This window comes from Neomonachus schauinslandi, chromosome 4, assembly GCF_002201575.2.
Source record: "Neomonachus schauinslandi chromosome 4, ASM220157v2, whole genome shotgun sequence".
In the NCBI taxonomy this organism is placed as follows: Eukaryota; Metazoa; Chordata; class Mammalia; order Carnivora; family Phocidae; genus Neomonachus; species Neomonachus schauinslandi.
The window spans coordinates 12,752,882-12,765,856 of record NC_058406.1 but is presented as its reverse complement, the minus strand read 5'-3'; the positions used below and the strand labels follow the sequence as shown (position 1 = coordinate 12,765,856).

Genomic DNA, 12,975 nt, shown 5'->3' with positions numbered 1-12,975 from the left:
GGGGTGGGGCCGGTGCTCGGGGCTGAGGTGGGGCAGGTGCTCGGGGCTGAGGTGGGGCAGGTGCATGGGGCTGGGGTGGGACAGGTTCATGGGCTGAGGTGGGGCAGATGCATGGGGCTGAGGTGGGGCAGGTGGTTTGGGCTGAGGTGGGACAGGTGCATGGGGCTGAGGTGGGGCAGGTGCTCGGGGCTGAGGTGGGGCAGGTGCTCGGGGCTGAGGTGGGACAGGTTCATGGGCTGGGGGGGGGCCGGTGCTCGGGGCTGAGGTGGGGCAGGTGCTCGGGGCTGAGGTGGGGCAGGTGCATGGGGCTGAGGTGGGACAGGTTCATGGGCTGAGGTGGGGCCGGTGCTCGGGGCTGAGGTGGGGCAGGTGCTCGGGGCTGAGGGGGGACAGGTGCATGGGGCTGAGGTGGGGCAGGTGCACAGGGGCTGAGGTGGGGAAGGTGCATGGAGCTGAGGTGGGACAAGTGCTCGGGGCTGAGGTGGGACAGGTGCGTGGGGCTGAGGCACAGTCGTGGAGGCAGGTGTGGTGGCAGGTGTGGAGGATGGCGATGTGCAGGAAGCCAGCAGGTGGAACTGTCACCCTTATCATGCCTCCCCACTCAGGGGGTCCCCAAAGAAGCAGACCTTGTGACAAGGATTCAGGAGCCAGTGGCTAATTTGCAAAGGTGTCCCAGGGAGCTGGGAAAGGAGTGGAGAATAGTGGGGAGGGAAGAAGCCAATACGGTGCATCACAGAGGTTTTTCTGGGGGAGCCGCTCAGCCTCATTCATGCTGGAGAGTTCGAGGGGACAGTGAACATCCATCTGATTAGTCTCACCCAAGAGGCAGGGGGGCGGGGGATCCACCCAACACCTCCCATCGGCCAAGGCTGCTCTGGGGATGCCCTGACACATCCGCCTCACTCCATGAGCAAGCTGAGTGGGGCTCTGGCAGCCTGAGAAGCCTGCGGAGGGGTCAGGGTGCTGAAGGTGGGTGTGGACCTCTGCCACATCGTCCTCGTCCCTACCATGATGGCTCCTTCCCATCACCCAGGCCTCGGCCAACCATTCGGACGGCACCCCAGCACAGTGGTCCTTCCCTGGCGCTTCACCCTGCTTGCCCCCGTTATACAATCGCCATTCAAATTCACACCTTTGTGGACTGTGTACTGATAAATTTACTTATGTCTTGCTTTCCTTGTTTACTGTCTTCCCCCCCTAAGAGTTTAATGCCAGGTCTTTCTTGTTCCCCACTGATCCCCCAAGACACCTTCCACCATGCCAGGCTTCTAGTAACTGCTCAATTAAATATCCTCTGAAGGAATACATTACTGTCAGTTCCAAGCTGGGAGTTCTGGATTCTGAGGTTCATTCTATAGACATTTGATAGATGGGGCCTCTGGGGCACTGGGAGGGGCAATGACTTGCCCAAGGTCATGAACTGGGATGTCACACCTGCACCCCTGCCCAGGAGGTAGAAGTCCCGTCACCCCACCCGACGCCCATCCCTCCGGGAACCCCACCAGTGGGAGGAGACGCTTTGGGAGTCCCTGGGGCTCCTTTCAGCTGCCTGAGAATTGCTCCCTGCCAATTCTTGGTGATCTCAGCCTCCTTCTCCCCCTACTTTCCCCAGCTGAAGAGGAAGTGGCTCAGACAGCTGTGGAGCTGGGACTCTCTCTAGTTGAGATGCATTAATTTGTAAATATCTTCATTTATATGTAAATGCGGAGTCCTGCACCCCACCACCAGCCCTAATGGGGCCCTGAAGCCTGGAGACACAGCCTCCTTTAGCTAGCAGCTCTCCGCGATCCGCTTAGACTCCTTCCTTCCCTTCCGCTGTGGCCTCCTCAAGGCTCCTTTGCCCTGGTGTGCTCTGCCTGGGAGACCACCACTGGAGCCGAGGCTGGGGAAGGAAAGGGCACTGGCCACAAGTCAGCATAGCTGTGTGACCCTGGGCGAGTCCCCTCCCTGCCTGGGCCTCGGTTTCCTTGGTTGCAAGATGAGCAGGGCAGCATGGTGTAGGCTCAGGACGAGGCGGCGTGGGCTCTGATTCAGTCTGTGTCATTCCAGCCACCAACCCCGGGGCAAGTCCCTTGACCTTGCTGCACTTTAACCCTAGCTATAAACCGGGGCTACAGAAAGCAGTAACATCTGCGCGTGCATTTGCAGGGTTTTTTCATGAGGATTAGAAGAGCCAGAGGACACATAAGGGGTCTTTATGCGATCTGGAAAAAGGTGAGCGTGTTTTATGGTGGAAGAAGGAGGGGTTTTTCTGGGCAAGAACGGCAAACATGCACCGCTCAGCGACCGTGGCAGCACTTTAATGTGAATTAACTGGGGGACCCTCGCAAGGCTGCAGGGAGCTGCTCACTATTGTCATCCCTTCTAGAGATGGGGGCAACTCAGGCACAGAGTTAGGGGGTGGAGGGGCCAGGATTGGAACTCAGGCCCCAGGACAGAAATCTCACTTAAATCCCACAGCGATGGTGTGAAGCCGATCCGATTTAAGTCTGCTTTGCAGGTGAAGAAACTGACACCGAGAGAGGTTGAGGGCCTCGTCCAAGGTCACTCAGTAGGAAGTGGCTGAGCTGGTTCTGAACCAGGTCTTCTGGGACGGGTACTGGGGCTGGGCTCTGGGTGCTCCAGTGAGCACGAGAGGGTGGGGGACAGGGCTGGTCTGGTGGTCTTGGGCTTTCTTCCTGGCTTAGGACTCCAGTGGGGTGCTTGAAATGAGGGGATAGGCTGGGGGAGGGCGCTTCTCAGAGACCAGGGTAACCATGTGGGGGTGGGGTGGAGGCTGCGGGTTTCTGGGAAGCAGTGGGGCGATCTGAGTGCTCACTTCTGCAGAACCATCTGTGGCTCCCAGGACGGTTATTTTCTTCTCCAAAATGAGGTTTTCATCTTGGTTGTAACTGGCTGGTCTTAGGTGTGCTTTAATATTTTAAGGAGCCCTAAATCCTTTTTGGAAGCAGGTACAGGGGAAATCATCGACATGAATAAAGGCATCTAGGTGGCCATTTGCACGCCTCTTCCGCATCCCTCGCGTCCACATGCTCACCAGATTCCCCCAACAAGGGCTGGTTCTCAGCTGCTGGCACAAAGCCCAGAGAGGAGGGGGACCCAGAAAGGTCCTCCAGGGGAGCACACCCACCTTCCTTCTCACAAAGTGTGCAGGGAAGGGTCACCTGCCAGATTCCTTATGCAGGGCTGGGTGAGCCCTGGGCAACCTTCCCGTCCCGTTTTCTAATTTTATCCAGGGGGAAACTGAGGCCCAAAGGGCAGAGGAGCATACCCAGGGTCACCTCATCAGTGTGTAAATTTCACTGTGCACCTACTATGTGCCAGGCCTGCAGACCGCTGCTTTCTGCCTGGGCATCAGGCAAAGCATTTGGCTGTGTCGTGTGGGAAAACGCACATACGTGTGTCTGTGTGCGAGACCGTGCACGTTCAGTGCCTGTGTGAAGCTACTTGTCATGAATGCAGTGAGGCTCCCCCCCATCTCATGGAGGGATGGGCACTAGAGGACCAGCAGCCATCTGGCTTTGGGGGAGAGTCGCTCTGCTAGGGCGAGGGGCCGTCTAAATTAGGTGTCCCACAGGAGGGCATGCTTAGCTGGGCTCTGAAGACTGATGAGGAGCTCACCATGTCACCAGAGGGAGAGTGGCACTCTGGCAAATGAGTGGTAGGGGTAAAATAGGATTGGGGCCTTTTAGAGAGTACACGGGGTGGGTGCGGTGCCTGGCACCCACACGGGAACATGGCAAGAATGGGATCAGCTACCTTAGAGTCTTCTAGAAAAGGGGTAGGGGTAAACATGTTAAGTATCACCATCCCCAAGGACTCTTTCTTCCCGTCCTGCTGCCTCTTCTGACCCAGGGTCCAATTGTTTAGGGTCCATTTGCCTTGCTGGGCAGGGGCCTGTGGGGAACAGGAGAGCGTGTTCCCCGGGGCTTCTGAGCCAGGCAGAACGGGCTCACGTCCCAGCTCTGTCCCTGCTGGCTGCAGGACGTGGGGCACATTGCTCACCCTCTCTGGACCTCAGTGTCTTCTCCTGGAAACTGAGTTTGGACAACCCACCTGGCAGGACTGTTCGAGGAGCCGGCTGGGGGGGCCGATGTGGCCGGTCTGCTGCATGGGGCGAGTTGTGACTTGAACCCTCCTTGCTCTTCCTTCCGGGGGGAGGCCCCTCGAGGCTCTGGGTTCCCCTCTGCAGCACAGCCCCCAGCCCTGCCTTCTGAGCCCCTGAAGGGTGACCCTGAGAACCCCCCAGAGCATCACAGGACAGACGATGGGAAAGGGCCAGAGAAGTGGCCCCGGCGCCCGGCCCCTCACCTCACGGTGGACTGGTACACCAGGTCCTCTCTCTTGCGGTAGTTCTCCATGTGCGAGTAGTTGGTGGAGAACATGGCGTCAAAGGTAAAAATCTTCTGCTTGATGGTGCCGCCGTCCGTCACCTGCAACAGAGCACAGACAGCTACAGGGGAGCGCTCGGCCAGCCCCGCCCCTTTGCTCCAGACAGCGCGCGCGGGGTTGGGGGACACTGGGAGACGTAGAGGCCAGGACGCCCAACACCCCGGTGCCCTGGGAGAGGCCTCCAGGGGACATGTCACCGCCATCACTAGAACCCTCCCAGGTCATCCCCACTCTACTGATGTGTAAACTGAGGCTCTGGAGGGAAGGGACTTCCTGAGGTCCTATGCCAGGAAGGAGCAGAGCTGGCTTTTCTCCCCGGCAATTATTTCTGGTAAATTCTGTCAGGGGTAGGCCCAGAATGGCAGGGGAGCCCAGGCAGGCAATCCCCATCTGATGATAGGGTCATCATAGCGGGCTTCCTGGAGGAGCGAGGTCTAAGTTGCCTTCTGAAGGAAGAGCAGGAGGAGGCCTGGCAAAAGGTGGGCGTGCTCTGTAGGCAGAGGAGACAGCAAGAGCAAAGGCCCTGTGTGGGAAAGAGCAGGTATGCTACGTTCGGGGAAAGAAGATTGTGTTCAGAGTGCCTGGGGCAGAAAGGAAATGGTAAGAAACCAAAAGCGCCAGATCCTGGAAGGCCTGGAAGTCAGGGGAGCTCAACTGTCCCTGAAGGCAATGTGGTGGAGGTCACCTTGAACTCTATTTAGGGAGAGGCCTGTCTGGAGGCAGGGGGCCCTTGAGGAGACTGGGGAGCACCCAATCTACTGACCTGGGGATGGAGCCCCCTGGACAGCATGCGGGCTCACCCTCTTCCAGGCTGCCCTTGGGACAAGCCTGCAGGGAGGTCATGAGGTCCCCACCTCCCCCTTGGAGCACAGAGGCCCGGAGAAGTGGGGGGACCTCAGGAGGTGACAATAAAGCCTGCGCTGGAAGACAAAGGCTGCCCCAGAGCCCAGCTGTTCACGGCCGATTAAAAAGTCGGACCCAAGTGTCCCGCGCTCCGGCTTGCCGCCCGCTGCCGCCTCCCCATGCCCGCACTGCCTCCAGCTAATGAAAGTGTTACTCCACAAAGCAGCAAGGTATGTGTTGTCACTGTTACAATTATTTATCTGTTTACTCGGCTGCAGTTTTCCCTACAGTTTTCCGCCTGCGTCAGCAACTCTATTATAGACCGGGAGTTTGCAGCCTCTCGCGGCTCAGCTGGGCTCCGCGCTAACAGCCTGCGGCCAGGGAGGCCTCATGCCTGGGCCTGGAGAAGTGGAATTAACTCCCTGCAGCTCTGCGTGGTGGAGGCAGGGGGGCCGGCTGGGAGGGCGGTGTCCAGGGCCGGCCTTCTCCAAGGGGCTGGGCGCGGGGGGACGCTGAAAGCTGCTCGGATCTGTAGCCTTCCCGAGAGGACCGGCCTGGGTGCAGCTGGGTTCCTCTGGGCACCTCTGGATCGAAGCTGACTTGGACCACATCTGTCTGGCCTACGTGGCATTGTGGCTGGTTTAGGGGACCCAGGTTCAATGCAATCCAAGCTAGCGTTTGTTGAACACCAGCTGTGTGCCAGGCACGGGCCCACATCGGTATGTGTCACCTCCCCCCAACCCCCACCACGGTCTGCAAGCTCATAAGGAGTAAAGAGGCCCCTAACAGTCCCGGGGGCCCCAGGGGGCCCCACAGGCAGGGTTGGAATGGCGACAAGCTCCAGGACCCTGTCTTGGGGGGATCAGCAGTAGGACTCCCCGCTGCACGGTTTCTCCTTACCCATCCCTAAGCTCACGTCCCTCTGACTCCTCTGGGCTTATCTTCAGCTCATCCTCTTCACTTGTTTTCCCCTGTGGGGCTGTGTGCTCTCAGTTCGCCTCTTCTGCAGCTCGGGTCCCCCCGGGTTGCCAGAGAGGGGACCCCGAGACTGGGGGATGAGGGAGGAAGAGCAGCAGAGCACCTTCAAACCAGGGCCCTCAGCAGGAGGGATGATTTTGCCTGCTCCCCAGGGGCCATTTGGGAAGGAGTGGAGCCATTTTCGGTGTCAAAGCCTGGCGGGACGGTGGTTTGGTGTGGGCATCTGGCGGCAGAGAGCAGGGATGCCGTCCCCATCCCTCGATGCACAGGATGACCCCAAAGAATTATCTGGCCCCAGACGAGAAACGTGCCATCACTTTGTGCGGACCCACAAGTGCCCCTGGGAAGTGAGTGCAACGCACAGCAGCTTGCCCATTTTACAGATGAAGAAACCGTGTGTGGCTTAGAGAGGAAAGGAGATTCAGCCGAGGGCACATGCGGGGGGCTCCTGGCACGGCTCTGGCTCTGGGGGCGGGGGCCCCCAGGGACTGAGGACTGGAGCAGATGCTCTTAGCGCCCCCCTCCGCCCCCAGGCAGCCGGCTCCTTAGCAGGAGGACACCCGGAGCCCTGTGGAGTCTTGAGCAATGTTCTCCCCAAGTCGTAAAAGTCGTAAAAGTGGAAGGCGTCCTGCCCATGTGACTTGCAGCCTTGCCTCCTTCAGGTACTGCTTTTTTATCTCCTCCTAAAATGCGGCAGCCTTTATTGTCCCAATCTCAAATTTCACTCCGTTTTTTTAATTATACAAAGGAGAAAAAAAAAATCTGTCAGTAAAACTGTCTCCTCAAATTTATTCACCGGGACCGAGGATTTTATTACTAGGAAAATACACCTGCACCCCACACGTCCACACATACCCACACACCCCAGATAAAGCACTGAAGAATAATGATCTGAGTCGTAAATCACTGTTTCGGGCCCAGGGACAGGGGAGTTTCAAGGACGCACCTAGCTTTTCTTTGGTTTTATTTACATCTTTTTTCCCGGGGCCGTGTCTGGGCCTCTCTGTTAGCTTAGGCGTAAATCACTCCCTCCCGTCAAAGCGGCTCCAGGCAGCCCTGTCACTCAGCTGTGATAGCCCAGCAGCTGGCTCCCCGGGAGGGCTCCGGAAAGGCATCGCCTTGGAATTCACCCTCAGGTCCCAGGCCAGCGGGCGAGTGGCTATTTGCAAGGAGGTTATTCTCTAGTTCTTGGCGGTGGTAGTCCCTGAGATGAGCTATCACAGACTGTAGGGCCACGGGCATGGTGAGCCACAACTTCTCTTTCATTCCGGAAACACTGCCCCAGACCTAAGACCTGCAAGCACCGGTCCAGGCCCCCTGGGAGAGGAAGGACCAGATTTCCGATGCGGTTGCAGCCTATCATGAGCGAGCTTACTTGCACGCAGCCTGGTGGGGATGCACGGCCCACAGGTAACCAGGGAAAGCACCGCTGTAGCAGCATATAGTTGCCAAGGGTTATCTGACGCCCACGGAGGAGCCAAGGATTCTTTTGGGGGGAGGGGTGATCACAGAAGGCTTCCAGGTGGAGGTGGACCTCTTTGAGAGTCCTTAGTCCCAGGTGGGTGCTCCCCGCATCTGGGAGACTCTGGAGCAAGCAGGAAGGCTGATTTTCTCCACCCCCTGGACAGCTCTTGATTCTGTTACTAAGTAACTTTGTGCACTTCATTTCTCCCAGCCTCTGCTTCCTCATCTGTAAAATGGGATACTGCGACCCACCTGTACCTCTCGCCAGGATTAAATGAGATGAGGTTTGTAACAGCACCTGATGCATGGTAAGCGCTCAGTACAGACAGCTATTTCTTTCTTTCTTTTTAACGATTTTATTAATTTATTTGTCAAAGAGAGAGTGAGCACAAGCAGGGGGAGCGGCAGGCAGAGGGAGAAGCAGGCTCCCCGCTGAGCAAGGAACCCGATGCAGGGCTGGATCCCAGGACCCTGGAATCATGACCCGAGCCGAAGGCAGACACTCAACTGACTGAGCCACCCAGGTGCCCCCAGACAGCTATTTCTATGCATAATAACAATTTTCTTTTTTTCTTTCTAAAGATTTTATTTATTTATTTGATAGAGAGAAACACAGCAAGAGAGGGAACACAAGCAGGGGGAGTGGGAGAGGGAGAAGCAGGCTTCCCGCGGAGCAGGGAGTCCGATGCGGGGCTTGATCCCTGGACCCCGGAATCATGACCTGAGCTGAAGGCAGACGCTTAACGACTGAGCCACCCAGGCGCCCCATAATAACACTTTTCTTAGCTGTCCCTTCTTCTGGGTACCTTGCCACCCTCCAGGGCTGGGGCTGGAGGGCAGAATAGCTCTTACTGTAAAGTCAGATGGTGCAGAATGTCCGTAAATGGAAGAAGGGGGCCCGCCTGGCAAGCGAGGACTGGAGAGCTGGTCGGGGGAGTGGGAGTAGAGAACCAGGGCCCAGGGCCTGGCTAGCAGTCAGTAGAATGTCCCAGGGAGGGAGCTGAAGGATGCTCTGAGCAAGTACCTGGAAGCAGGCTGGTCCCAGGGGCTCCGAGATGCTCCCCCCGTGCCACAGTAGCATGGGACCACGCGGTCACAGCGGGCAGAAGATGGCAAGGCTGCTGGGAGGACAGATAAGGTGCTGTCCTGGAAAGCCAAGGCCCAAGAATGTGTGGGTTCTCCCTCCCCAGAGGGAGAGGAGTTCGTGCATTCATTCATTCATGCAACAGATTTTTAGAATCCATAGATAGGTCCTAGAATGTGAGCTACTTCTCGAACATAACCTCTATGAGGGCAAGGTCTTCATCAGTCCTGTTCATTGCTCGGTCCCCACACCTGTGTCTTGCAGATGAAGAAACTGAGGCCAAGAGAGAGGCAGGTGAACTGCCCGGATCACGAGGGCAGAAAGTGGGGGAGCTGAGCCCTCAGCACGACTTAGTTGAAAAGAGATGAGTGGGAGATCCATTCTGAGGTCAAGGATGTGGGGGTGCCTGGCGGGGTGGCAGGTGCAGAAGCTCCGGGGCTCACACAGCCCTACACAGTCAGGTGCCCGCTATGCCACTTCTGGCTTAAAGCCATGTGACCTTGGAGAGGTCTCTGTGCCTCCACCTCCTCATCTGCAAAACGGGAGCCCTCGCAGCTCCCTGTAAGGCACACAGGGCGGCACGCACGGCGCCCCAGAGGCTCGCTTGGCGGCCGGTGGCAGCGACTGGTGGAAATCGCCAGCATTCCTGCGCTGCTTGCCACGGACCATGCACTGTTTGCAAACATGAACTCAGGTAATTATAAGAAAGCATTCAATGCGTATTAGCTGCTGTTATTTGTTTTTACTTGGGTCAGACCCCGGCAAAGGCAGCAGGGGCACAGTAGGGGCTCGAGAATCCGTGGCTCTCCCCCACCCCGACAGCGTCTCAGCCATGACTGCCCAGGATGATCAGATGTGCGGCCTGGAAGGAATGGAGGAAGCAGAGACCCGGGTTCTGTATCCCACCGGCTGGCCTCTGCACTGCTCCCCTCTCTGGACCTCAGTTTCCCTAAGTGCTCGATGCGAAGATTTAGGGCAGGGTGACCTCTGAGGACCATTTCTACTTTGAATGCCCACATGCTCTGATTCTAGAACAGCCAGCCCTGGAGACCACAGCTACTCCCGCTTTGGCCTTGCTCACCAGGGCTCAGCAGCCACCCACAGACCCCGAGGCGGTGGACCCTGTCCCAGGGCCCTGGCTGCCCACCCCCCCCCCCCCCCCAGCAAATCTGGCCTCAGTCAGGCTTGGCTGATTTTCCAGCGAAGCCCCCAAAGCGTGGCGAACGGACTTAGTCCAGCCAGCTGCACGGCATGGTCGGCCGGGGTTTTTCATTTGAAAACCAAATGCCTCCAACTGCACCTTCTTACCGTCGTCTCTGGGTGCTGTCATCCGAAGAGAGAGAGAGAGAGAAAAGAAAGACAGAAAGGGGGGATAAAATCACCTCCTCCACCCCCAACCTCCTTCTCTTTGTGTTCCACAAAACCAATTACAGGTTGGAAATAGCTGTAATAAACTTGATATCCCACTTATGGGCCAATCCTGCCGCGGCTGGAAAGGGGAGTGAAAACCGCTGGTGTATTTTGCTGGAGCTGTTTAAATTGCCTGCCTACATTATCCCGGCTCCTCTGCAGCCGGGAAGGAATTTGCTCTCCTGGAAATGGAGCAGCTGAGCTCTCTGTGGCTGGGCAGCGAGGCGGGGGTGGTGGTGCCAGGAGGGTTTTTAATGAACTGATTAGATGTGGGAGCAGGGACGGTGTCTGGGCTCTTGGAGTTGGGCGGCCCGGGTTCGAATCCCAGCCTGGGAAGCTGACAGGCAGTGCCCCCGCTGTAAGTCGGGCAAGAACCATGCAGCCCTGCAGGGTTGTTGTTGAGGGGTGGGGAGGAGGGAGGGAGAAGGGAAGGAACATTTCACTGGACAAAGCAAAAGGCCAGCACTGGCTGGAGTGCTGTGCCCAGCATGAGTCTCAGGTCTTCGCTCTGTGGGGGGGGGGGGGGGGCACTGTCACTGCCTGGCCTGAGCCCGTTTCCTCGTCTGTAAAATGAAGGATGTTGACTGAACCTGGCCCCGGAGTTGTTAGAAATACTCAGAGGAAGGATATATGTGAAAGCATCTCATAGAACGTGAATTTACTGCTCCATTCCCAGTACTGTGGTAGGTGATGAGCATTCTAGAAACTTCTGCCACGAAACCGTCACCTAGAAGCCTCACTCAGCAACCCACGCAAAGAGGGCAGCAGATCAACTGGCATTCCTAACGGGCTTACTTAGATCAAGTCAACCCCGGCGTGGGGCTCAGGCCATGGAGCATGTGAGCACCCCTTTATTGACTGAGCTCTTTGCTGAGCTGTGCTTGATTCGGGAGCAGAGCCGTGAACACAGCACGTGTGACACTGAAGAAACGCGACCACCTCAGTTACATGTCTGCAGTGGGGGGTCTTCTGACTCCTCCAGCAGAACCTCAGCTCAGGAGGCTCGGACTTCATCTCGTTCGGTGTGTACCCCAACTCCCAGAGCACCGTCTAGTGCATAGGGGACTCTCGGTCAATATTTTTATAGAAACGAACAGCGTTTTTCTAGGCGCAAAACCTGGGGCCAGGGAAGGGCTGCCACTCGCCCAGGCTGCCCAGCTGGTAAGTGGAGCAGCGGAGATTCGAACCTGCGTCTGATTCCAAGGTCTAGATCGGAAGTGATCCAGACGGCAGAGTCGGATGGAGTGTTGGGTAGGGGGCATGGAAGGGAGGGGGCATCTAGCTAGAAGCACAGGGCAAGAGGCCACCTGCTCAGGGAGGAGGGAGAAAACGATGGTGGGAGGAAGAGGGGCCAGGAGGCAGCCTCCCCATGGCCTGTGGTGTAGGGCAGGGGCGCAGGGCTCCTGGCTTCTTTGTTGCCATGGTGACCGGGGGCCACTCTTCCCCCAGACCCCTGCCCATCTGCTGTCCACCTGCAGTCTGCTCTTACAGCCCCTGGGCCTGAGAGCTGGGCCAGAGGAGACGCCCCAGAGAGGGGAGGGCAGGCTCCCCTGGGGCCTGGGGGAGGAGGATGCCAGATGCCCAAGGACAGAAGGGAGGGACATTCCGAAGGCCAGGGCCACCTACTATCTCTGGATGGCCAGATTTCACCCCTGCTCTGTCTCCCTTGTGAGTCCTGGCTTCTGGCGGGGCCGGGCTCAGGGTAATTGTCTTCCCCCGCGTGTGTGGCAGATCCGGTTTTGACTGAGACAGCTGGTGTCATGAATTGCTCTGTCTCATCTGGTTACTGCATGATGGCAGACAGCGGCTCAGGGATGGGGAGTGGGGTGGCCTGGGGGCTGGGTGGGGGGGCAGGTGAGCATGACAGGCAGGAGAGCAGCTGCTGGCTTTGTGGGCCCCACACATGTGGGCAGGTGCATATGCAAGTTTGAGGATGTGTGTGTGTGTGTGTGTGTGCAACTAGTGTGAACACAGGGCCGCGGGGGTCCCCGGAGCCCCTGGAGGCCAGCTCACGAAGGTGAGCACCAGTGTGAATGAGAAAGCCTGTGGTCTGGAGGTGTGGGTGTATACGTGTGTCAGCAGGGGTGAGAATACAAATCTGTGTGTTTCTGGGCTGCTTATAAGGATGGGTGTGCGTGCGCGCGCGTGTGTGTGTGTGTGTGTGTGTGAAGCAAAGTAATGGTGAGAATGTTTGCTGTAGTTCTACATATTTGGAGAAGAACATGAGGGCTTGTGTGTCCGTTTGTGGGTTCATGGTGTGTATGCACTTGTGTTTGCATGAATGATGCCTACCTCCACAGCATAAGCCCAGTTTACACACCCTGCTCCCTGCCCTGGCCTGGGGGGATGGAGGATGTCAGCGAGGGTGCGTGCGTGCGGTGGGTATGTTTCTGAGAAATGCCAGGCCAGGAAACACCATCACGCCAACCCGGGCCCCGTGCAGTCTCCCAGCCCCACATGTCAGGTGCAAAGCCACAGGTCAGAGTCCAAACACCTGAGCCCTCCCAACCCCGCCAGACACAGGCTGCTCTGAGATCTCCCTCCCCAGCTTCTGTGCATCCGCAAACCCACATTGTGGCGCTAGCAGCCAAGAAGCAGGAGAGACAGGGAGGACCGAGGTACCTGCAAGATGCTCAAAGTTCTGTGCACAGCAGAATCACCCGGCCGGGTGGGAGGAGGGTTTGAAAATGTCGATTTCTTTGAAAGCCTACCCCAGAGGTTCAAATTCCGCGAGTCCTGGGTGGAGTCTGGATTCTGCATTTTTTAACAAGCCCTATTGGGTCAGTTGGATACAGGGGTTGGGG

General features: G+C 57.5%; 1 protein-coding gene across 1 annotated transcript in view; it reads right to left on the bottom strand.

The window, feature by feature from the left end:
- The window catches only part of IGSF21 (immunoglobin superfamily member 21), a 75,337-nt gene extending 70,742 nt beyond the window's left edge, over nucleotides 1-4,595 (bottom strand). Inside the window, exons 1-2 of the mRNA XM_044913816.1 lie at nucleotides 4,590-4,595; nucleotides 4,312-4,433 (exon numbers count right to left, since the gene is read on the bottom strand). Coding sequence (XP_044769751.1) covers nucleotides 4,312-4,433; nucleotides 4,590-4,595 — 128 coding nt within the window. The remainder of the gene's footprint in view (nucleotides 1-4,311; nucleotides 4,434-4,589) is intronic.
- Nucleotides 4,596-12,975: the final 8,380 nt, after the last annotated feature.